This window comes from Poecilia reticulata, chromosome 16 (genome assembly GCF_904066995.2).
Source record: "Poecilia reticulata chromosome 16, P_reticulata-male-v2, whole genome shotgun sequence".
NCBI lineage: Eukaryota > Metazoa > Chordata > Actinopteri > Cyprinodontiformes > Poeciliidae > Poecilia > Poecilia reticulata.
Window position 1 is genome coordinate 26,700,210 of NC_088845.1, and position 26,674 is coordinate 26,726,883.

The 26,674-nt window shown below is 38.8% G+C and overlaps 1 protein-coding gene across 2 annotated transcripts in view; it reads left to right on the forward strand.

Moving 5' to 3' along the window:
* The first annotated feature begins 4,453 nt into the window (after positions 1-4,453).
* The window catches only part of LOC103478277 (zinc finger protein 236), a 56,107-nt gene continuing 33,886 nt past the window's right edge, over positions 4,454-26,674 (forward strand). The window contains exons 1-12 of one of the 2 annotated variants that reach the window (XM_008431998.3): positions 4,454-4,568; positions 6,808-6,914; positions 9,899-10,063; positions 10,176-10,354; positions 12,433-12,563; positions 14,818-14,990; positions 21,220-21,342; positions 22,697-22,870; positions 23,383-23,560; positions 24,233-24,505; positions 25,505-25,708; positions 25,814-25,946. In XM_008431998.3, coding sequence (XP_008430220.2) covers positions 4,454-4,568; positions 6,808-6,914; positions 9,899-10,063; positions 10,176-10,354; positions 12,433-12,563; positions 14,818-14,990; positions 21,220-21,342; positions 22,697-22,870; positions 23,383-23,560; positions 24,233-24,505; positions 25,505-25,708; positions 25,814-25,946 — 1,955 coding nt within the window. The remainder of the gene's footprint in view (positions 4,569-6,807; positions 6,915-9,898; positions 10,064-10,175; positions 10,355-12,432; positions 12,564-14,817; positions 14,991-21,219; positions 21,343-22,696; positions 22,871-23,382; positions 23,561-24,232; positions 24,506-25,504; positions 25,709-25,813; positions 25,947-26,674) is intronic. The other variant, XM_008432000.3, reaches the window with a different exon arrangement.

Genomic DNA, 26,674 nt, shown 5'->3' on the forward strand with positions numbered 1-26,674 from the left:
GAATTGTCCAGATTGTACCTTACCACTTTTCCAAGTGACCACTGGAGATAGCCAGCAGCTCCATTGGTGATCATGAGCAGATAAGCAGGCATAGACGATGGATAAGTGAATGGATAAAAGCCACAACAAAGCCGATTCTAAAAACCATTGACCCTTTTCAGATTTGAATTTGTAAAATAGATTTAAAACTTTGTATTTTCCCTCCACTTCAAAGGTATGCACAACAATATTTTGAGTATCGTGATTATGTTGTGGCAAAATCTTGAAGAAAAAAAAACCCTCATGGGTGTGAATACTTCTGAGAAGCAGTGTAAGCAACCTTATGACGTATTTTCCTGCATGCCTTTTCGTTTGCTCTGTCAAGTGTCTGAATGTGGAGTTCAGTTTGCACTGTAGTGCTTGCAACAACAATATGTGTGGAACACACCCTTGGGATTTTCTATGTGGAGTTTGCATGGATTGTTCTGCCCATGTATGCTTTACAAGCACACAACACAACGCTAGAGGAACCTTGTTAACGACTGGCAAAATCACCAGCAGCACACCCTTGTTCATGTTTCCTGCTGCCTGACATAAACCAGCCACAGCACCTCAAAGAACAGGATTCGTGAGCAGCAGGAAAATCCTATATCACAAGCAAAGTCTTCTAAGTGACATTTTCAGGATTGTTGTCAAGTAAATGACCTAACTCGTTTAAAACTCACTGCCTCCCTCTGCTGGTGATAAAAGATAGTGAAGTCAATTATGGATGTCTTAAACAAAGTCAAATGGAGTTTGTCTAAAATTAGATAATAAATAATTGCTACAATTTATTTTAAATTGGACAGAAATATACAAATAATACATTGAATCTATAATTATTAAAATATGTCTCTGAAACAATTTATTTGATGACAGGTTAAAATTTCCATCAGACCTACTCTTCAAAGTTATTTAGCAGCATTACACATGCTCTACTCCTTATTACTGTTATTATATTTCAGAATTTAACATCTGATTATATTGTACTGACATGTAAATAATTATGTACATTTTACAAGTTACATTTTTACAATGAAATATAAAAATATATACACTGCTAAAAAAAAATAAAGGGAACACTTAAACACTTAAGTGAACACTTAAGTGTTCCCTTTATTTTTTTGAGCAGTATATATTTATTTATTTACATAGTATTCATTTATGAGCTAAAACAATGGATCTGCATTTTAATTAATGGAATTAAATGTGACATTATTTATCTGAAGCAGTTATTGACATGGAAATAACCACTGATATATTTATTTTTCAATAAATCTATTAAAAATATTTTTAACCCGTGTTTAGAAATGGGGTCCTCAACCGACTCCACACACGTAAAACTTGTATCATTTGCCACAGTCTTCTACGTTTGCGTCAGTCCTCGCAAGCACAAGGGTTAACTATGACATATATAAATATTATTTTCAGAATTGTAGTTTTTTACGTTGTGGCACTTTTGTCTCACCCTATGTCCTAAATCAGTGGTCCCCAACCCGATCAAGACTTGGAAAATTTTGCTGCGGCCCTGGGGTGGGGGGAGTGATGTTGGTGTTCCCGCTAAATCCTAAATATACCCAATTTGGGTTGTCTTGGAGTTTTTAATCTGTGGGGTTTTTCATGTGACAGGTAGCCAATCAAAAAGCGCGGTGACGTAAGAACAGAGGGGAATCCTAAACAGCTGACAACTGAGAGTCCGGTGGATATCGGAGATGATATGTGAAAATATTTATTATTAAATCTAAATCTAAAGGTCATTATTATGTTTATTTAGTTAAAAATGTTAACTATGAAAAAACATATTCACCTCCAAATCATAGTGCAGCAAATAGAGCGGCTGCTCCCGTCGTCTTTTATCCACCGCCTTTTCTTTTTGTTACGTCTTTTATGTCTTAAAATGACTCCACAAACTATCACTATTGCTTCTACATCGTCATCCGTGGTTTGGTTTGGTCAGGGACGATACGTGAAAGGTAAAACATTTACCTCGTTATGTGCGCCAGGTGAAGGAGCATAAGGCGTGCTGAAGTGTATGGGAAAACATCGGCGCGCCGCCCCCTCCAGACGGGGTTTTGGCGCCCCCTCTGGTGCTGGGCCCCTATGCATTGCATACCCTGCATACCCACTTTTTTGCGCCACTGCTCACAAGCTCTACTCATCTCCTCTCGACTGCAGCCCAAACGCTCTGACTCTTGTCGCTATGGTAACGTTTATATATCCCTTCAAAATAAGATACAGATGTGCCACAAAAACGAACATTTTACTTTCGTGAAAATTTTAACTCACGATACTGACTAATGGGAGCCCTGAGCTTGTTTCTCTGCAACGAGACGGTCCCATCTGGGAGTGATGGGAGACAATAACACCCGAAGTGTTGCTTATATCCACAGCCTGCTTGGTCTCTACGTGGCAAAGCAGCTTGAAGCTTCATTGCCTCATTAGCAGCCGGTCGCTGCATGTTACGCAGAGCGGGAATGTAATGTGGGAGTCACCTACCGGTCCGGGATAAATCCATTCTCCTGTCTCTTCTCTGGGCCTTTTCTCCTTCGCAAAGAAACTTTCCAAAGACATCTGATCTGTTTCTTACTCATTTTGCTGCTTGTGGCCTCAGTGTTGGCGCGCAAGTAACCGAGAGAATCCGGTTAAAGGATTATCAAAATAAAATATCCTCCAGACTCAAATAAAACATAAAACGGAAATATTTCACTATTTCTTGCGTGGCCCGGTACCAATTGGTCCACGGACCGGGGGTTGGGGACCACTGTTCTACAGTACACAGAGATGAACAATTGTACACATAATTTGATGAAAACAGAATTGAGTGAAAATATTTTTTAAATATACATATTTTAAGTTGATATTTTTTCAGATAAATATATGTATTTTGCAATTTAATTGTATTACAACAAAAATACATATAATGTATTATGTATCACTATGGGACCCTCCTCATAGTACAGGTCCTTCTAAAAAAATTTGCATATTGTAATAAAGTTCATTATTTTCCATAATATAATGATACAAATTAAACTGTCATATATTTTAGATTCATTACACACCAACTGAAATATTTCAGGTATTTTATTGTTTTCATACTGATGATTTTGGCATACAGCTCATGAAAACCCATAATTCTTATCTAAAAGAATTTGCATATTTCATCCGACCAATAAAAGAAAAGTGTTTTAATACCAAAATAGTCAACCTTCAAGTTCAGTTATGCACTCAATACTTGGTCAGGAATCCTTTTGCAGAAATGACTGCTTCAGTGCGGCGTGGCATGGAGGCAATCAGCCTGTGGCACTGCTGAGGTATTATGGAGGCCCAGGATGCTTCGATAGCCTTAAGCTCATCCAGAGTTTTGGGTCTTGCGTCTCTCAACTTTCTCTTCACAATATCCCACAGATTCTCTATGGGATTCAGGTCAGGAGAGTTGGCAAGCCAATTAAGTACAGTAATACCATGGTCAGTGGTCCCATGGTCAATACCATGGACAGTAATACCACTGGTAAATTACTGTCCAGTTACTGAATTACTGAAAAATGAAATCTTCATCTCCATAAAGCTTTTTATCAGATGGAGCATGAAGTGCTCCAAAATCTCCTGATAGCTGCTGCATTGACCCTGCCCTTGGTAAAACACAGTGGACCAACACCAGCAGCTGACATGGCTCCCCTTTATAAGATACATTTTGTAAAATGTACAAAATGTGATAGGATTTTTTGAGATAGGAATTTTGGGTTTTCATGAGCTCTATGCGAAAATCATCAGTATTAAAACAATAAAAGACCTGAAATATTTTAGTTGGTGTGCAATGAATCTAAAATATATGACACTTTAATTTTTATCATTACATTATGGAAAATAATGAACTTGTATCACAATATGCTATTTTTTTGAGAAGGACTTGTATTTGTGAGTTGAAACACATCAGAAAATGTTAGTCATGCTGATAAAAACCCAGTGAAAGAACTCATGTCTCTCCCAATTAAATAAGATTTGTTTAACGTTTTAAACATACAATTAAGAAGTTATTGTGTCTCAGCGAAAAAGCTGTAGAACATAAAAAATGCTTTTCTGAAATAAAAAGTTTTGAATAACATTTGTATTTACATAAAGTTAGTGTTATTTTTTTTTCTGAATTTTCTTTTCAGTAGCCTATAAATATCAAAGATTTTAAGACAGCTTTCGTTTCTTTGACTGATCTTTGAAGTGATCCCATCCCACTATGAGACCATATTTGAAATTTGAACGTCATTCCTAAATATTTCAACAAGCACACTTATTTATAGTAGGCTATTATTTATAGTGGTATAAATGCTCATCTCTACAAAGTTTAGTGTATTTCTGAAGCTGCATGTACATTGAGACAAACAGTAGATGTCTCTCTACTCCGTGTATTTGAGAGCCTTCATTGAGTCGGTACTGTCTACAGATGACCGAATCGCCATTTTGGAAGCGAATCGTTCACAGCACAACCGTCTTGAGCACAGGAACTATGCCGCGGGGCCGGCCTCGCAAACTGAACCTAGATAGAAAGGACGAAACAGGTAACAAGTACCAAAATGCAAGAAATAAATAGCACTTATTATGGGCTATTCAAAAAGCCGGGTATTATTTTGCCAAGTATCTCCGTAGCCTATTTATTAACACTTGAATGTAGTGTATATAGTCCCCGGATATAGTATTGCGTGTGGGCTTTGCTTTGTGCGGCGAAGGAGTGATTGAGGCGGAATGATATTAATAACGTTTCGGTGGCTCTTCTTATTGGCTTCCAGTGTAAATTGGTGTCCGCGAAGAGAGGAGCAAGCTGTGGTACCGCGTAGTGTTAGTTAGAGTTAGCCTTTGTAAAGGTAATATTTGTTTATACCGAGTTCGTTGTTAGCCTAATGTTGCTAACTAGCTCGCTTTGCCACCATTAGCATTACAGTTAGCACGCTAAACTGTTTGCCTTGGTTAGTTTGTTGCTGTGGATCGCCGTGGTGAAGCTTTCCAGGCTCTCATGGATTCAGCTCGTTACAAAAAAGTTGTATTAGCCTCAGTTGTCACAACGTGACAACATAAATGTAGAATTGCATTAGTTTAGTCGTCATTTAAGTGTTATATCTGACGACATGCATTGTTATGATACGTTCGGCTTTTCAATTTAAAGGACACATTAGAGAGGTGATGCAAAATTTAAAGACATAGTCGAATATACATCCCACATTAGTGAATACATTAAGATGGAGTCGCTTTGCTCGACCAGCCTACTGTTAAAAAGTGTCGGAAAGCAGCCAAAGTGGGCGTATTGCACCCGGTTATGAACTGATACCAAGTTGAATGAGATCCACCCAAACAGATGATTTGAATAAAGTGATACGCAATATTTGGAGTGCTGTACGTGCAGTTTTTGTGAGCAAGAACAACTATAGTAATAAACTTCATTCACACTTAGATTAAAAAATATCCATCCTGTACATTCAAAGGAATCTTAATTTTGCCAACATGCTCTGAAAGAAAATATAAACCTTGTTGAGTAGCCTGGCTTGAGTCAGGAACTGAAGATTAGTGATAGCACTGAGTAGTTTTATCTTTAGTCTTGGACCTTATTGTAAAAGATAAGACATCTAAAAGGGTCTGTCATAACAAGCAAATGCTGTAACACCAATAAAGACTTTTCATTTGTTTATTTAGAGGGGTGTTAGAGATGCTGTGTTTGTTAAAATATAATATTTTAACATGCTTTGTCATTTCCAACCATTTTTGGCTGAATCAAAATCATATAAATGTAAATATGCTTAACATTTTTGAGCCCAACTCCATATAGCATGTTAAAAATGTTAGGAAGTGCAATTTGTGGTTTAAAAACAACTCAGTTAAAACGCAACAATAGAAAACATTTTAATACATAAATGAAATAAGATTTTTTAAAACCCCTTGAAATTCTTAAAGAAATGTTTGGAGGCACAAAAAAAAGGCCTTCTTTCAAATATATATGTTTCTGATTGTTTTTAGAGGTGAAAGAGATCTACACAAAAAGGGGTGCCATGTTTTCTATCTTTTTTAGTTTAAGTAAGAGGTCTAGCTGATGCACTTTGTATCATTTTAGAGGTGTGTAGTGAGGAGGAATACATAAATCTAGAGGGAAAAAAACCCATAACTTTCTCTCATTGTCTTTTAACTAAAATTTACCTGACATTGCTGTGTGAAATGCAAGATAAACCTCTAACCTTCTCAAAAATTTAGAGGTTTCATAAATTGGCAGAAGTTTCCACCGAAAAAACCTGAGATGTCCAAGGATGGGCTCCTGAGGCACCCCATACACATCACGTTTATTGAGGATGAATAAAAAGTTTTCCGTGGCCACACTAAAAGATCTGTCCTGGAAATCAGAGTAAAATTAAATGAAAAATGTTCTGGGAATGCCAGCCCAGTTATTGAGATAAATTTGATCACATCCAGTGATACACGCTTGATACTTTTCCCGCAGCAGACACTTGCTGTTTCTGTCCCTGTGCTGAGACTGGTATATTTCCAAGTCATTTCTAGTAAAGAATGTAGTTAATTGCTCAATTAAGACCTTCTCTTCCTCCTTAAAAAGAAAAAGAAGTCTTGAGATGGGCACAAACTTTTCAAAGTAACTAGGGTCAGATCAAAACGATGTTTTTCTCTTTGGTAAAATACACATCTAGTTAATTATTTAACAAGTAATCACACTGTATTTTCCACATAGATTCATGCAAGATGCAAGAGCTTTATGTGTTCTTCAAAAAGCCTCTTGACCTGCCGTTTCTGTTTCTCTTACAGGTTTCAGTGATGGGTCGCGGGAAAAGAAGTGCACCATTTGCTCCCAGACCTTCACCAAAGAGAGCAAGCTACAGAAACATCTCCGTGAACATGAGCTTAACGATAAGGTAAAGCCGCATCTCATGAAGTGTGAGCTTTCAGTTACGGGTCGCTGCATAGGACCGGCCTTACTGTGGGAAAACCACTTGTCGTCTTTACGTTTGCTCTAAATGTGCTGTATGATTATTTTGGTAAATACTCACCATAAATTCTTACTAGAAAATGTATTTATTTCAATTTAGATTTTTACACCGTGACTTTGTAGTTAGCATTTGATCATACATTTGCTTCCTGAAGTACTTATATTCAGTTGCGCCTCCAACGGGGGTTATGATGGGGCCACTCTTGAATAATGTAGGCCACCCCAGAGAATCATGTTGTGGTTGTAGAACGACAGAGTCATCTTCTTCATTTTAAATGTAAAATCTAATAAACAATCCTATAAAATTAAAAATTAATTTGTAGATGAGTTCACACACACTGATTCTAATATTACTTTTTTTAGTTGTGCCCCCACATCCCTTACATGTTTTTATGACCCGCCATTGTTCCTACTCATTAGACTTTTTGCTCTGATGTCACAATGAAACCAATAAACTTTAATGGATTTTAATGGGGTTTTATATTGTAAAATAGAATGGAATAGTCCTTTATTTTTCCCTCTGTGGGAAATTTAAGTGTATCATTTTATGCAAAACACATGTAATAATTGATGAAAGTGCTTAAAAATAAACACTACTATCATAGAAGAGAAGGAAATGCTTACTTTAAAAAAAAATTGTACCATAGTGAATCTGTGAAGGGTATATTTGTATTCAGGCCTTTTGAGTCAACACTTTCTAGAAGCAACTTTCTCTGCAATTACAGCTGCAGTTCTTCTAGGGTTATTTCTTTTCCAGCTTTGCCCATCCATAGACACTGAAATGTGGCCCACAATTCTTTACCACAGCTTTTGTAAAGTCCATCCTGCATTTCTTAACAAACATTATCACTGTACAGCAGGGCAGTATTATATTGGTGGTTCTACATAAGAGAGTTCTGCTCTCACTGCTTATTGAAGATGTCTGTGGGGGAATGACTTTGAACTGAAGTGCTGATAAAACTTTGCGTGAGACTTGCTGTGTATCGATGAAAAGTGTGAGAGTGCTAATATGCCCTCCTTGTGAGCTGTGAGGTATCACAGTGGCCACATAAACAAAGGAAGAGGGGATTGTCGTGTGAAGTATGTGTCAGTAGCTACCTGAGCCACTCTTATGGGCCTGCTATGACTCACTCGGAGGAAGCTATACCATTACGTGCAGAAAAGCAGCATCTGCTCTCTCTATTTTCCAGTACCACTCTGAAATAGAATGGTCAGTATTGTATTTTCATATTGACTTATAATGACAAGTACTATTTTTACAGGACTGTTCTGCTCCACTTGTATTTTCCTGAAACAGGATTTTTGTAACCTAAGGAATCCTTCTGACCTTATGAAGTACACTGTTTAAAGAACCTGTCCTGGACATGTTAGGCGATTTCAACTCTTTGGGAACAAGTCAAAGGGTGTGTTCACCTCCTCTTTTATCGCCAGAATGTTGTACACTCCTTTCACCAGACCGCAGCAAAATACTTCTAATTAGTGTCTTTGTATGGGTCACATACTGTATGTATCAACCATCGTTTATAACACAGTATTTCTGAGGGTTAGGGATAGCAACTGTTCGCGAATAGCTAAATATGTGAGAATCCATATAAACATGCTTATTCAAACACCAAATATATCTTAATATGCAATACTTGCAGTGGAAACTGTCTTACCACTACCGCAGAAGCTAATGTCTACAGCCTTCCTTACCTCTGCTCTGAGTGGGCCTGCCGTTAATCAGCGCCAGGGAAAATAAATGGCGTTCCTTGATTGGTTGCTTTGCAGATCTTAGCCAACAGCAAGTCAAGGAGTGATGTGCCTAGGTGGTTCAGCTTTCAAAGAGGCATTTTCTTTTGAATATTTAAGGTATGCTCTATGAGAAAGTCCACAAATAGGCAAATTCATTTTTCATGAATAAATAGTGAAAAGTAAACCACAAATAGGCTGGGGGTTTGACATCTTGGCTGTGTTTAGACCAAAATGAGATTGATGCAGATTTGTGGTAGTTGTCCAAAAAGAAACAAAGACAACCTTTCATACACACTTTTTAAATGTTGCTTTGATTTATAAGATTAAACCTCTTCCACCCCTCCCCCCAAAAAATATCATTACACCCTTTGCTAAATCACATGGACCATAAATTAACCACATTTTATTTAGGATTCAGTTGAATGGCCAGAGCTGAGTTGTTGGGAGACTGTGTTGAAAATCCTCCCTTTCGTCTCATCCTTCAGACAGCCGTGCAGGGTCAATCCGGCTCTTCATCTCTTTTAAATCCATAACATATATAGTTTGTTAATAACTTGGCATACCTTGATCCACTCAACCGGCCAGCGGCAACATTTGTCCTGGGGGTAAAAATTTGTCGTGTCGCATTTAGATTTTGATCTTCCTCTTTTCATGAACAGCAACAGCCCTCATTCTCTTCCTGAATGCTTGACATCAAGTCCTGCTCTCAGCGGCTCAGGAAAACCGCTTGATTGTCTGATTATTATTCATGTAAAAGGACAGTAATAAAATCCACTCTCCCGCTTTGCTGCACGTGTACTTAACTGGCTTTTCAAATGGAAGGACTCCATTTCATTTGAATTCTCTCCAGGCTCAAAAGCGGCAGCCTCGCCGTCTGTCCCTCTGACTGAGACGCAGGAGTCAGTTTAACTGACTGGATTTAGAAATGAAGTCAGCCGACCCCACAGACGGAAAGGAAAATTAGTTTTGGTGCCACTTTCACCTCATTTACAATGCTACTGCTGCTCAGTATATCTGAATTTTTAATTTTTAATTTTTTTAGACACATTTACTCCATCTACTCTGTCTCTTCCACCTGTTAAGGCAACATGAACTGATTCAGGAAGGAAAACTGTCGAGTCTGCTATCAGGTTGTGTTATTGCTATCACATTACAACCTCTGCCTCCTCTCCGCAGCCTCACCGCTGCGACCAGTGCCCGCAGACGTTCAACGTGGAGTTCAACCTCACGCTGCACAAGTCCACACACAACACCGCCAACTTCACCTGCCCCGTCTGCAACAAGAAGTTCTCCCGCGTCGCGGGCCTTAAATCCCACGTCATGCTGCACAAGAAAGAGGAGGTGAGCTCGCCTCCTCCGGTTTGCGTTCAACGGCAAACTTTACTGGCTATTGTTTCTGAATCTCGCACCGCGCTCTGTTCTGCTCTGCTCTGCTCTGCTCTGCTCTTTGCAGAACCTCATCTGCTCGGAGTGCGGCGACGAGTTCGTCCTCCAGAGCCAGCTCTCGCTGCACATGGAGGAGCACCGGAAGGAGCTTTCGGGCATTAAGGTGTACACCTGCAAAACCTGCAGCAAGGAGTTCAAGACGTTCGTGCAGCTGAGGGAGCACACAAAGAGTCACGTCAAGATGAGGTAAGTCGGGTTCAAAACTAAAGCGAGTTTAAAACTACAGATGCACCCGTTTGCTTTTTTCACTTCCGATACCAGTACCTGAGGTTTACCGATACGAACCGACGCAGAAAAACAGCTGATTTGACATAAAATGTAATTTTTTTTTTAAAACACAGACTAAATGTAGTGAATTACAGATGTATTTGATGGCTCTGGACCAGTACAGTACATTAGTACACTTAAATACAGCAATAGATTTACAAGCTTGGTCAAACATGTAAAAACTGCACAACTTTAATTTGTTCAGTCAGTGCAAGTAGGAGTATAAAAGCCAATGTAAAATAAATAATAAAGAAACATAAACGAAAAAAAAAATAGGTTGACTACCTTGGTCAAAGATAAACTGTAGCAAATGTTCAAATGGTTCAGAAAGTGCAATTAGGAATTCAAAATATAATGTAAAATGCATAAAAAAGCATGACAGCGCTCAGAGCAAAAAGCATAGAATTAGACTCAATAGATCTTCCCCTTTTGATTGGACAGGTTTTCACTGATACATGATCTAGAATTTGTTTCAGCTTCGGGACCGATACAGATATTAATTTCGGATCGGTGCATCTCTATTTAAAACTCCATTAATTTCAATCTGTCAAGTTTAGTAATACTTGCCAATGTCCCTCTCCTGAGTTCAGATACATTCATTAAATTTAAATATTTCCGAAAACATAACTTATTTTAGTAACTCAACTCACCAAGTGAGACACATTATATAAATTAATTGGTTTTCAAGCCTTTATATAACATCAGCCCAATGAAACATTTTGTAAGTGGGCCCTTGAAAAGTGTTTTATGCGGTTTCAAATGTTCTCTTCAGAAGGTACTTCTAATCTCACAAATGAGACTCACCGTCATTCAAGTTATTGAATATGGCGGCACATTAATGTGTGATTTACTTTGCTCTTTTTAACGTTGGAATAAGCTGTAAACAGTTTATGATGCCATCCTGAGAGCTGGAGGGCACCTGAGCCCATAGATACTTGCAATTCACCTTGAGTTTTGGACATATTACAGCCACAAAAGTTTGTATATCTTATACAAAAATATAAAAAAATGATGGGTAAATAATCTTCCTTGTGACATAGATGTTTGTAGAAAAATATTTCCAAAAGCCTATAAACATTTTCCTGGTGCTTTGAGTGTCTACCTGTTATAGAAATACAATGTAATTATTCCATGGAAAAAATTGGAAAACTTGCCAAAACTTCCATTTAATTCTAAGTTAATAATAGAGTATTAGATGATGAATATCATCTAATACTCTATTAGATGATACAGATGCAGATGTCTTTACTCAGTGGCGCTGATTTTAAATGCACACCACACTTTTCAGATTTTTGCCCTTTTTTTTGCCTTTTTTAATGTATATATATATATATATATATATATATATATATATATATCAGTGATGTGCGGTCAGGGGAGACAGGGGAGGCAGTGCCTCACCTGTCATCATTAAAAAATAATATATAATAATAATAAAATAATTTATTTTCACCCTGTGGTTTGTACTATAAAGTACCTATTTTTCATTTAATTTAACCAAATCTGATGTTTTTGGATTTTTTTTTTTTAAATCGCTGAATTTTCGCATTTTTCCAATCAAATGCTTGGAAGCGAAGCCGGTGAGGCAGCAGTCCCCACAGGTATGTGTTCTTTTGAAAAGCAATTCTGGGTTGATATTCTCAGAGTCCCCTCACTAACTGGGTCTAAAAAAGTGCCTGATATAGTGCTAATGAATTTAAACCGGCTACCGAGGTACCTCACAAAAAGACAAACTGTATTTTAACCTTTTTTTTTTTAGCTTGGGTTAGCATCTAGCATGTCAAGTCATGTAAATAATTAAATCCAAGCAAAAGATCCTGCTAACCCAATTTTTTTTATATTAGAGCAAACCCCAAATCAGGATTTGCTTTAAATGAACTTAAAATACTGATGACTGATTCAAGGTTATTGTTTTCTTTGTCAGTGATGCGGAAGGTTTTTCAAACTGAATGCCACCGAAAACCGCCTACAAATCTTTGTACTCTTTTCCATCAAAGGGCGCTGTCCTCTAGCTCCAGAAACTACAAGAAAAACATCGATCGCAGCGGGTTCACAAACAGCTGCCATCACTGCGGAAAGGCCTTCAAAAAACCCAGCCAGCTTGTCAGGCACATACGAATACACACGGGTGAGTGAGAAAGCACAGAAACTCAGTAACCTCTGCACTCACACATCTCTGATCATTCATTTTCAGGAAAAAAAAAAGCTGCATGAAAGTAGGAGTATATTCATTCACCCACACATGGTCTTTCTCTGAAATGATGAGCTTTCAAGTGTGCTTTCTGTATTGAAAGAAGGATTTATTTCACTTTATTACAGTTGAATAAAATGTACTTTATTGATCCCCAAAGGGGAAATTGCTTTTTTTTTTTTTTGACAAGCTTTTCTGTTTAAACTATTAAATATTATCAAATACAAATATAACCATTGGTGACATAAAATTTATAAAAAGAAATATATACATAAGTGTGATGTTATAAGTCATTTAAGTATGACCTAAAAATAAAATCAATAAAATAACATGTATGTACATGGAAATATGTTAATAAATAAATCTATAAATGAGCCCAGAGTAATCTTAGACTTCAAGACACTCTGGGTGTTGTATAATCAACAACAAATTAAGCAGTTTAACTCAATGTTCTGAGCAGTGTAAACTCTTAAAGTGTCTTGGGAGTGTGCATCAGCGAGACAGCTCCTGTGTGCCTCCTTGTTCACCGTGGTAACCGAGAACAATTGCTGGAGGCGGATTTGGAACAACATCTCAGGGATGAAGGGAGAAAACTCTGTGGGGATCTCCACAGACGGCTGCTTTAAAATGCTGCTGTATAAACTCCATCTTGACATCCATGGACTAGTCTGAATGTAACCGGATATCTGGGAAAACATTTTTTACATGTTTTGACTTTTCATACACACAAAAGCTCTGTTTATTATTACTAACAAAATTTTTTTATGAAAACTCTGATCAAATTGAAGATTTGAGAAAGCTCCACATTTGTGTTAGTGTATCAACATTAGAAAACAGATTTTCCCATGCATATGTCTACACGCGTGTTTTGACACAATTCCCAAATGACATAATGTTTCCAAAAAACATTATGTTTTAGTAGCTTTATATTCTAATACGCTAAACCTACTGACGAAATGAACCTGCTGACGCCATGTTAAATTCCCAACAGGAAGTCTTGATTGTTTTGAAGGATTCTGATTGGCTGACATTGGTTTTATCTCTGCACTACACTGCCCCCCATGGGTTTGGCATGTTTAAAACAACATTTAGTGGCGTATTTGTATGAGTTCATGAAAACTTTATAGTGTGTACTATATTTTTTTTTACACAATGTGGCGGAGATAATGGTTTTCTGAAAGATCTGGCTGCGTGTGTAACAAGGCCCGAGTCTGAAGCGAACGGATTACAAAACCATTCCATATTTTTTTACATCTCAAGGTCAACAAAGTGCTGCCAGAATTCCTTGGGCAGTTTGCTCAGTTCATCTGCTCATGGAGAAACACTCCCAAGCCCTGCTTGCAAATCTCCATCCCTTAACCACAAGTAGCTGCAGCAATGCATTATGGAGTATGTAGTTTGATTGATAAGAGCTAAATTACCTGCTGGCAGGCCATTTATAATATATGGTTAAATCAAAGTTATACACTATTGTGTGTTGGTTCAGAGCAAGTTGAAAGGGTGTGTTAATACACTTTAACCAGCTGCATGTTTTAGAGCGTGGTCCAATCAACCAGGTGTATTTTAGCTTCTGATTTATTGCTTTAATTGAGAACTCCCCCAACATAAGCTCAGCCTTCTGCCGTGTGGGGTGCGAGACGCTGACACAAATAAGAGATGCGGCAGTTTGTCTTCTTGATTGGAGTCTTTTACGTCCCCATTAATGCAAATCTGGGCAATATCTGACGGAGTAGTCCTGCTCCAGCATCAATGATATTTCTCTCCGACAAAACATTTCAGAGTTGGCCAGCTTTTCTTAACCACGGGTGAAAGACGGCGCATGTCTTTTCGCTCATCTGCGATGCAAAAAAAGCAGGGCGGGCAGAATTTTTATGCGCTGCTTCAGTTGCTCTAAGGGTCCTTCATCTGTATGAGTTGAGGATGATGCTGCCAGAAGCATGTTGATCGCACATCATCCAGGTGTTAATGGGTTCGGCTCCATAAGCGGCGGCGACTGAAGCTTGGAATCCAAATTAGCCTGTCAGTCGATGAGGTCAGGAGCTGCTTTTGGGATTTCTGCAGAGGCTCAAGCTCTGATTTTTCTCCCATAAAGAGATGCTAGTTTTGCCATCGTTGCTCCTTTTTGCATCAGCTATGATCATGCTGGATGGAAATGATTTACCGTCTGAACAGACTGTCTTCTGATTTTCAGGTGAAAGACCCTACAAGTGCACCCATTGCAACAAGGCTTTCAACCAGAAGGTGGTGCTGCAGACCCACATGGTGAAACACACGGGAGAGAAACCTCACATGTGCATGTTCTGCCCAGCATCCTTCTCCCAGAAGGGCAACCTGCACTCTCACGTTCAGAGGGTTCATTCTGAGGTAACGCCACAGGACCCACTTCCTACACGAAACTGAACATATTCACTTCATCCTTTTTTTTTCATCTGTTTTTGTCATTTAAAAAAAATGTATATACTGGAAAAGGCTACCAATTTGAATCGTCAGGTTGAAGGACACTATCATGCTGTGTACCAATATTTACGTGGTTTTATTTAGTGCAACAACGTTATAAAAGATGCACCCTGGCTGCTTATCTGAAAATAATTGTTGTTATGACTTTTTAGGAAGATCTTCTAACACACAAAGTAAAGCACCTGCCTTTAGTTCTGCATTATTTTACTTTTAAGTGACTGCAGTGCAACACATTCTCTTTATTGTTAAGTTCAAAGAGTAAAAAGGAAGTTGTGCTTTTTTCTTCTGCATTTTTATTCTTTAATCCAAGCATGACAAAACGCAAGCTACATTTCCTTGAACTTTGTTGATCTGTCAGCTTTTCCTTGGAAAGCGAAGCGGAGGTTAAGAGATCAAAAGAGGCTCTGATGTCAAAGTATATCCTAGACGCCCCTGAAGAGCAAATTCAGCGTTGTGAGGATGTTTTCCCCACTTAGTCTGAGCAAAGATTCTCAGAGTTGTTAGTGGTCGATGCCACAATCTGCCTACGTTCAGTTTCATGTCACTGTCAGTGTGAAGCACCACAATGGTCTCCATCTGTCGACCGGAAATAACATATTTTAGCTAAAAGGTAACACAGAGTTTCAGTCTTGTGTGATAGATGTGGAAATTTGAAGTGCTTGTTGCAATTTCCTGCAAATGGATGATTTAGCTTGAATTGAACTGATTCTATTTCCGTGCTATGCTTTTTGCTCTTTAAACTCCTGCTTCATACATTTGAGGAAAAGAGAGAAATTTGAGAAGACAAATTTAAGGGCGCACAGCTTCACAGCAACTTTCAAATTTCACTTTGTGTTTAGGCTTGTAGCTCAGACTAGTGATATCCACGAATATGTCTGATGTTAAGAAATATGTTACAAAACATAAAAAAGAATCACAAGACAAGACATTTAAAAACAGCTTAATAATGTAACATACAAAAAAAATCTAACTCTGACATCAGCACATAAAACAATGGCCACCTACCAGACTTGAGAGATCATATGGTAGTGATTGTAAAATATTTTGCTGCATTAAGGTTATGCTTTTGCACAAGTTTATCTGTCTTGCAGAGACTGGCTGTTAGTGGATTTAACTGCTACTACAGCTAGATCACATCCATCCATCCATACATATAACCAACAACCCAACCAACTAATCTTTTTTATTTTATTTTTTTTTAACCAACATTATGGACACCTAACAGACAGCATAAAGGCTCATTATTATTCTACACATTCAGTTTTGGTTTTACTTATGAGTTATACTTAAAAGAATAAAAAAAAGACAATATCTTGAGTGTTCTTCAGCCAGGTCAAAAACTGCATTCCTCTCTACAAATACATCAGAACAAATTCAGGACTTATTTTCACCATTACTGCCATGAATGTATTTTTCCCATAGTAGCGGATAATAACAGGCCATGGTGAGTGAATTATTTCAAGACGGCAAAACAGCAGGGCCATTTAAATAACACATGCAATTTCCACAAGAGTGCTTCAGCTCTCTTGTTTCAGAGAGAGTTTTCCGTTTATGATTTGCTGGCCTAATTGATGAAATGGATGCAGGTGTTTTTCTTGCCTTCGTAGCCATATTGAGAGCCCTGGAAACGGTTTCCTGTTTGCATTTGATTAAGTGCTGGTGGTTCTTCCAGGAATGTCGAGGCAGTAATATTTTCACATGTGAAACAAGAGCTCAGAAGCTTTTTCACCAGAACTGCAGGGGCTCCGTCGATAAAGGAATAAGAAATCCATTATGCAGATAATGTGTTTCCTGTTTACTCTTCACCTGAGTCATCCTACCCTCACAGAGGGGCGTGATAGTGCTGTACTTTAACCAGTAATTACATCTGTTACATCTCTATTTAAAGGATTTCTTTACTGGTCTGACAGGATAGTGAAATAAATTAAATCAGGTTTTCCTAAAAAATTTTAGGGCTGAGTTATTGAATTAATTTAGTAATTGATTTTTAGCTGCAGTTGCATCCTCTGGTACAAATGAGCATGCGTACACTGAAGGGAAAGCTATGCTGTTGCATTTTAGGCAATAAAATATTTATTGTGTTATTTCAAAATGGAATTGAAGAATTTATTTGCATTTTCTTATGCATTTCCGTTTACGATTGCCAGAAAAAGCGATACAATAGTTGATTGCTAGCCCTACAAAATTTGGTTAATCACATTTAAAGAGGATCATATTTTGCATCCAGCCCAGTTGGTTTTTAGTTAGCTTCAGTTAGCTTCTTCCTTTAATAAGGGGAAATTATCACTGCTTTTTTGTATTTACTCCCTTATGAGCACCAAAGCTTGACAAAAAGTAAAAATAAATCATAAATATAGTGGGACACCTTCATGGTGTTGTTCGCAGGGCTCATATTATGAGCTTAAAACTATACAGCGGCTAGATCAGTGTTTCTCAACCTTTTTCGGGCCAGCGCCCCCCTAGCCTTTATCCAGGTCCCTCACCGCTCCCCACCAAAAAATTTGTAGGCTACTTTGCACTGACAATTATTTTATTATTAATGTTACTATCATTATTGTAGATGCTTTGAATCGGCGCACCGATTGTGTTTTCCCGTACACTTCAGCGCGCCTTACGCTCCTTCACCTCAAGCGAGCATATGTTTCTACACTCCTTCATGGGGGGGCGCCGATTTATGTTTTCGCATCCACCTGAATAATGTGTAGTTGCGCCCCTGCCCATGGCACTTCAACAATATTATTTTACCTTTTATCTGAAATAGTGTCTGTTTATTCTTGCCATACAGTCCTCTGTATTAATTATTGCTCTAAAGGTCTTGCCATACCACTTTATTCCTCCGTATTTACTTTAGTTTCTTAGTTTATTCTTGCATTTTGTTCTTCATTCATTTCCATTTAGTTTCATTTGATTAATATTATCCTCTGTCGGTTTATTGCTATGTCCACTTTAGTTTCTTTCCTGTTGCTACATTTATATGATCGTTTATTGACCATCAGTAATTTTCACTCATCACCTGCTGCGCCTCCTAATCGTCATGTGTTTCACATCATGTGTTGATTTTTTCACTGTTCAGCGTCGGATTCTCTGTTTTTATGCCATAATTCACATCTAGTTCTTCGCTCCGTTTTGCCCGCTTCTCATGTTTCAGAATTTTGCGCAATGTGCGTGGCGTTTTTTGTTTGTTTGTTTGTTTGTTTTTTTAACTCCCTATGGTGCAGGGCGGTTGGGAAACATATCGATGGGGAAAAGGCAGACCGACATAAACCTTTTAAAACTACGGAAACAATTTCGATATTCTGATTATTGAAATTAAAAATGCTGTGGTACCGTTGTTCCATCAAACCCGTTTCATACAGGACTACTTGCAGCTCCGGTGTTAACGTGAACGCTCTCTATCGTGGAATCACCCATGGAGGTATTTCTTTATTTAAATTGGTTCATTTTTCAGAGGGATACAAAGTGAGGGTATTGTGATTTTAGTAATTATATGTTTATAAGAGCAATTTTCTGTTGTCCTTCCATGGAAGCGGGCAGCTTTCAAACGGAAATAAAACACTTTTTAATATAAATGGCTGCTTTGACATGATCACAGAACTGCCAAAACATATGTAGCCTACATAAATACCAGACAAAGTGAATCACAGCAGCGTCATCAGTCGGTGTAACGCTGAACTGATGCGGAGCGGAGCGGAGCCATGAAGCTACAAACACTGAATAGAAGAAGAGCTGCCATCGATACAGTTGCAGCCAAGCATGATTTAATGTTACATAATACAGTTTTACCAAGTTGCTCAAAGTCTAAACTGGTATTGTTGTGCATTTAAGGTGTAAAGTTTACCTTCGACCAAACGCCCCCCCAAAGGCATCCCAGCGCCCCCCTTTTGTAAAAATGTCCGCCAGCGCCCCCTGCCGTCCTCTCAATGCCCCCTAGGGGGCGGTACAGCCCACGTTAAGAACCGCTAGGCTAGATGAAATTAAGTCTTCTTTTATGGCAAGCTCATCATCCCTCTAGTAATGAAGCAATATATCTGCCTCTCTGTAATGGCCACTCAGTATGTTTCTTATTGAACTATTACAGGGTGAAACCATGAATTTATTTAGCACAATTTTATCTCTCGCTTCTCAGAACAAAGTATTTCTTATGGAACATTTAGTTCATACTTAATCTATTGTTTTCTCTGCACCTGAATTCATTGGATCGCTGAAAATAGAAAAAGAAAATGTTTAAGACATTGATAGCTGGTTATGTGACATGTTGCCTTGTTTCTTGCTTTTTCTTTTTTCAACCCTATTTCTGACATCACGGCAACCACCATATGTGACAAATGCTCTTCCTACGCCCAGCCATGCTCGTTAAAAGTATTTGTTTTACATTTTCGCACAGTCTTAACCTAAAGCTGCAAACCTACAATCAAGTCAGTGATAACACCTTATCGAGTGCCTTTGCCCACTCATAGCTTCACACTCCAAACACTCTCCAACATTTTCCTTTTGGTTTCCAGAGTGCAGCCACTTTACTTCAGAAAACTTTCCCGGCTTCTGAGAGCAATCTGTCCGCTCTCACAGATGTTTTCCGTTGCGATCATTGCAAAAAAGCAATCAACCTCTTTTCCAGAGTGGTGTGCTCAACAGTTTTTCCTCCAAAGCCCATCACTTACTCATCATTTTAGGTGTTGATGTCAAGTTTTGAAAAGTGCTTCCATTCAAAAGTAATTTTCTCTGTCTTACTTCAGCAGCGCCCCTTACTTGCTGATTTTGGATTTTACAGCTGGAAGGCAGAGCCTAAACAGCTAAAGACACCAATAAAAACTCTTAGTTTTTTATAATGATTATTTTTTGTTTGTTTTTGCCTGAAGCAAATTTTTTAAAATTCAATTTTGTTTCCCTCCTAGTGTAGATTTAGCGATTGACTGAGCTGTACTATACACTGCTAACAATGCACATGAAAGAATTCTTGGCAAACTAAGAAAACTGAAGCAGATATGTTTGTCCTTGGAGAAATGTAGTCTTCCTTCTCTGTAAACATTAAACCTGACGCATCACAATTGCTGTAGCTCAGGTACTTCCCTAGAGTATTTCCCTAGAGATGCCATAATGAATGGATTCTCACAGCAGCCTTCATTTTTGAACAGCTGACCAGAAGCTCTCCTCTAACTTCTTTAAAAAAAGGAAACCCCTGGGTGAATACACTGGTTGTGCTGCAAAAGCAAAATAAAAAAAAAGGAATTTAAGATGTATTGTCCTGACAGAATTACCCTTTAGTCAAACGTTGGCTATTGCCAGGGGCTCGAAGATAAAATACCACATAAAAAAAAAGAAACGCTACAAACTTTGCCCTGCTGATACAAATTTTGGACACTCATGATCCTTGTCTATAAGACCAATAATCTAAGAAGACATGGGAACAGCATTCTGATTGAGCAGCACCTTTAAAACCAACATTTTCTGCTGAAATACAAGAAAGGCAATGTTGTATTGCTGACTAGCATGGTTAGCATAACTAGCACCAGAAGTAAAGCAGTGTCTGTGTGTAAAATCAGAGATGAGAATGTAGGTGTTTGATTTACCTCTGTGTTACGTATCCAGTTGAACAACTTTTGTGTATTCAATTTAGCTTTCCTAATATCTGCTTTAAGTCTTGCTCTCTCTCACTCTCTTGCAATCTAATTAAACCACAGACATATTTCATATTTGCATTATCTTTGCTGCATTATCTGATTAAACTTTTTGCAGTAACAACTTCCATATTGTGTCGTTAGCACATGTTAGGAGTTATATACGGGGCATGCACTGATCAAGAAACAATTGAATTTTCCTTTTTTAAACAGAATGTGCAATTCTGGTGAAGTGCTGATTTCTGTGTTTGCCTGAGGTGCTTAATATTAGTCTTCTTTCAAGATTAGGGTGTGAAAGCGGCAATGTAAAGCTAGCTCAGCTTCAAGGTTTCAAATAATTTCCAGTTCACATTCCATCAATAGACCTAATTTTGTGTCTTTTTAGACTTCAGGTCTCCATTTAGAGCTCCCATAATCATACATTTCCCTTTGAAGTGCGTCGCAATAAGTCACAGAAAGGAATATTTAAAAGCCATTTGCAAGCAGTAACAGCGCGCATGTGTATTCCTTTTATCCCACAGACCAAAGGGGTACCTCTATTCCCATGCATGGACTGCAGCTGTGTATTCAAGAAGCTGGGGAGCCTGAATGCCCACATCAGCAAGATGCACATCTCTGTGATCGAGGTGACGTCCAGCACTTCTGTAAGAGAGCCGTATGAAGAAAACATGAGCAAAAACCTTCTCACACATGCTCAGTGTCTATCGGATAATAAGCACCGGCTGGAGGTCAAAATGTAGAGATACTTGCATTAGTCCAACACATAAGTCTATGTCTTCTCAGAGGGAGCGAGAGGTGAGTTTATTGTAGACTTAGCTATATGGGTCAGTTCCACTATATTTTTAGGAGTAAATGTACATCTTAGGTGAAGGGTTGTCAGAATATTCAGAGCAGCTTTCCTAGACACAACCTTTTGGGACAAAAATAGGCTACATATCAGGGTGCATTCATAGTAGCCTTGTTAATAGAGCGCTAGTTTGTTTGCCTATGAAGTTCAGTTCATTTGGGGAGGTGTGAATGCGCAGTCGAACTCTGACGCTGACCATGCTGGTGTACCTAGAAACCTGGGCCTCTGGTTGAAGTGAACTGTGGTGTGGTTAAAATGTTTATGTTAATGCCAAGCGAACTGGAGACCACTCCAAACGCAGAAAGTGAAACCGAGTCAAACCGAGTCTACCGGACTATCAGGTGTGAATGCACCCTTAGACTTAGACATACTTTATTGTCATTGTACAAGGACACAACAGTGAAAAACCAGATGTCATTGCTTGACTACTGGACCACACAAAAAACCCCCCCACTGAAAACGATTAAATATAAATGTGAATATTTAGTTCTGTAGTGTCTGTTGCTCTGTAGAATGTAACTCTGTAATGTCATTGATTGTGTAAAAACTTTCAATTTGATCTGAGCCCTCTAATGAAATGTGATGCTAGATTTGTCTTCAGTATATATGTCTATCCCATTCATTTTATTCAGTTCACCGCATTCAGGCTACGTATTGACAAATACATTCATTTTAAAATATTCGGATGGGTGCTAGGAGTAAAAAAACCCATCCAGATTGGGACATCCTTAGTAAAAAAAAAAAAAAAAATCTAAATTGTGTCTCTTTAAAAAAATGGCCAACTTAATTTGTGTGCTCATATTAATATTCTATTTGAATATTGTGAATAATTTCACGCTGATTATTCAAACTGTTTTTATTTGCAGTTAAATGATGTCAGGTTAGCTACCACAAATTAAATTTGTTTATTTAGATTTAACTACAGCCTGGTGTTTATTTTGTCACCTGTGTTTGCGTGCCAGTGATTCAGACATTGGCATTCTGCTCAGTAATTCCCCGATCCTTGGCTCATTTTATGCTCCTGGGGTTCCCTAATAAAACTTAGTCAGCCATCAAACTCTGGCCTCTCTCGGTCCTTTCGTCACGTTGCTCATTCCTTTTTTCTCTCTCTCTTTTCACTCTTATTCCCCATCTACTTTATCTGACTGCAGGAGACCGAGACAACAGGTCAGACAGTGGGGGGTCCGGGGGGTGGCGAGGGGGTGACAGATGTCATCCAGCAGCTCTTGGAGCTGTCGGAGCAGGTCAGTGGGGAGACGGCTCAACCTCAGGCTCCGGAGCCAACTATTGCCATGGAAACTGCAATCAACCAGGACATCCTGCAGGTGAGTGAATGGCAGCCACACATTTAGGATAACAATTAAGAAATGGAAGGGCCTGGTGTAAAACGTATCATATATTTTATTGTATGCTTTATCATAATAAAGCACATTGAATTATGAGATAATTCAGTGTGCTTTTCTGCAGTGATTGGATGACAGGGTTTCTCACTGTAGGGGAAACTTTAATCATGCAGTGGAGATCGGAAGCACATAATGAATTTCCTGCAGAGAGCTTCATCCGTGGCCGTAGAGTTAATAGAACCCATGCATGACAATGTAATTGGATGCAATTATTGCTGAGCTTTGGATTGGGATCAGGGCTTCATTTTCATGCCTGGATATGTTCCACTTTTGCAAACCATGTCCAAAAACGAATGAAGAGATGATAAGAATTCTCCAATAACATATTGTAGATAATAGCTTTTCCTCTTTGTTTTCTCAGTTTATCTTCTACTTTTTTACTTATGACTGCTTTTTGAGCCGGGTTTGGCGGGGTGGTTGTTCTGTGTTTGCAGCAAGCTTTGGAGAACAGTGGTCTGAGTGTCGTCCAGCCGCAGAGTGACGCCCCATCCGGAGAATCTCAGAATCCGAGCACAGAGGGCACTGCTTCAGAGAGCAAGAAAGCAGAGTTCCCAGACAAATCACTAAGGGAGAAGAGGAGGAGCATTTTTAAGAAGCCTATACAAATGCCAGGTAGGCTGGAGGTGAAGGTGTGGGGGTGAGATGAGATTTATTAAATTGTGAGAGCTACTATTGGAGGTCTTCAAAGCTTTCATAGCCAAGAATTCATCTCATGTATGACATGAAACAGCTGGAAATACACTAGTAGTACGATATTTAGGGTATTCAGTTGTTTTAGTTCTTCCAGGATGTCTGTGGATTTAGCTCCATTAAACTTCACGTCAGTTCTAGCCAGCTTCCTTGTCCGGGATAAATGGCTTGTGGTCTTTTACTAACAAAAAAAAAAAACAAAAAAAAAAACGTCCAACCATTAAGGTCTCACACCATTTCATTTTTGCTTACATTTTGTGAAGAAGAACGTTGTGCTCAGTGTCTCCTTCAGATGTTTCCTTCAGTAGGTCTAAGTGCAGCACCATCACTGGTGAGGAGGTAAACAGGTTTTTCAAAGGGTTTGGCTCATTTCACACAGTGTGAAATTAACCGCAGCAACTGAAAATGTAACAAATGTTGTAAGTTTGGCCCCCAATTGAACTGAAACTACAAGCCTATCAGGTGAGAATGCACCCTTAAGATAGTAGGCAAGTAAAACAGTGAAAGGTGTGGTTGTAACATGACAAGATGTGGAGCAGTTCGTTTAGCATGAATATCTTTGAAGAGCTGATTCAGTTGTTTGCTCCGCTACAGGCTCGATCAGGGAAGAGGACGGTGTGCGCTGGCACGGCTGCCCTTACTGCGCCAAAGAGTTCAAGAAGCCCAGCGACCTCGTCCGCCACATTCGCATCCACACCCACGAGAAACCCTTCAAGTGCAAACAGTGTTTCAGAGCTTTCGCTGTGAAGAGTACTCTCACAGCGCACATGAAGACACACACAGGCATCAAGGCCTTCGAGTGTCAGTGCTGTCTGAAGCGCTTCTCCACTTCAGGCAGCATGAAAGTGCACATGCGGCTGCACACAGGTGAGGATGGCGGCCCGCCTCATGGAGTGCTCGCACTGAAAGCCAATGCTAAGACTTTTATTTAACTGAATACCGTCTAAAGGCCAAACTGTAGATCATATTCAGTTCAAGCATCTGTGGAAACCTCTAGTGTGAGTTGATAGAGCCGGGCTTTCAATGTCTGCCTCTGTGTTTGTTCTGTGGTTCTTTATGTGCTTCCTTTCAGTAATTTAATACTTTCTGGAGATGTAAACTATTTCCATTCGTCTCAGTAGACATTTATCAGATTTATTAATTTTTTCAGGGAGTCCGCATATCATTAAAAAGTCTAAAATTCACCTATCTAAAATTAAGGAATTAAAATGTTTGAAAATCATAAAAAAAAAGATAAGTTGGCCTTAAAATACATTAATCACAGGTTTTAAATTGTATGGTGGCAGGACTATTTATATCCTTCATAGTTTTTTTTCCTCATGGGACTTTTCTGTTATACAAACGTCACTTCTTCATTGCAATCTGTGACTCAAGGCAATTGACGTTACTGGCAACTAGGTGCTAATATACACATGCTAGCCAGCAAATGTATATTAGTGGCTCTATTAGTAGGAACCTTTGGTTCTGGTTCATGCAGTGAAAATTGAGGGAGGAGAAAAACTAGCTAGCTATCTAAAAAAAAACTAGTTATAACAAAGTAAGCTAGCTAGTTAGCAACTACTTTGTTTGCATCTATTATGGTTTAACTGTAAATCTATTGCAGTTTGACCAGACAACGTTCATCTTCACCATTAAATCACGTGTGTTGCCAACCCATTTGATACTATGTTTCTTTCATACATTTCTGATGTAATGCAGAACTTAATTTTCATCATAATAGTCTTAAAAAAGGTTTTCGAATGTTTTAATTTGAACTGGGTGGACCCTGCAGAGACCCTGTGTTTAGTATTGTTTTTGTTTCAGGTTAATAACTAGAGTTTGTGGGTTTTTACGTAACATGGCTACTTTTGCGCTCCGTGTCCTCAGGCGTGCGTCCTTTCCCCTGCCCTCACTGTGACAAGATCTTTCGCACATCCGGTCACAGGAAGACGCACATTGCGTCACACTTCAAAAGCCTGCAGCAAAAGAAGAACAGATTTCAACGGAAAGCCAACAAAGCCAAAGCCTCCAAGAACATCCTACCTCTGCCCGACATCCCCTTGCAGGAACCCATCCTCATCACGGATTACGGTGCGAACACTTTGTGAATTTTGCTGGTCATAAATGTGTGCATGCTCACCATTGCGCCTTCACGTGGAAGACTTGAAGGTTTCGTGTTTTCGTTTGTTTGACCAGGCCTCGTCCCCTCCCAGAATCCCCGCCTTGCTTTTCAGCAGTTCCTGGAAGTTGTGGGCAACGACAGGCCGTACAAGTGCCAGTACTGCAGCAAGGCCTACAAAAAGTCAAGCCATCTAAAACAACATGTCAGGTACTGTTTTCCTCAACATTGGCAGGATGATGCCATGAATTTCTGAACAAAACTGGAGGGGGAACCAGTGAGATAGAGCAGAGAGAAATGGGATGGTGATGGAGGTGATAAATTTGGGTAGAACGGTATGACAGCATCTAGGAAAATGAGAGTGAATTGATGTGGAAGGTGGAAACAGAATTGTCTGCTGGTAGATGGTGGAGAAGCACATAGGATTTACCTAATGTTTGGTAAAGAAAGTTTCCCCTCTGCTTTTCCCCAAAGAAAAAAACAAACATCTTTGAAGTAAACTGGTGATTCTCTTCAATTTTTGTTTTTCTCTTTGTGTGTTCCACCTTCTTGAAATTTGTTTTAACCTAAAGCCTAAACACAGGCCTTCCAAAAGCATGGATACCCCGTTGAATTTTCTTTTTGTGTAACTGAGAACTGAAATAAAAGCTATGCTTCTTGGTTTTATTATTATTTTTTTACAAATAAAAATCTTAAAGGGGATTATTTTGTAAAATCAACTTTTTTAATAGCTTGATATTATGTTATATTGTTATTCCTTCATCAAAAACATACCTGGAGTGTTGCTTTGATTATTTCATGCATGTTCCCATACACAGCTCCTCCAGACTAGCGGCAGCAACACCTGGTGGAACTGTGAGTCTACCGAGCTTATCATGTAAACTATTTCTCAGTCCGTCGCTCCTAAGAACGGTTGTGAATGGCATCAGTGGACAAAC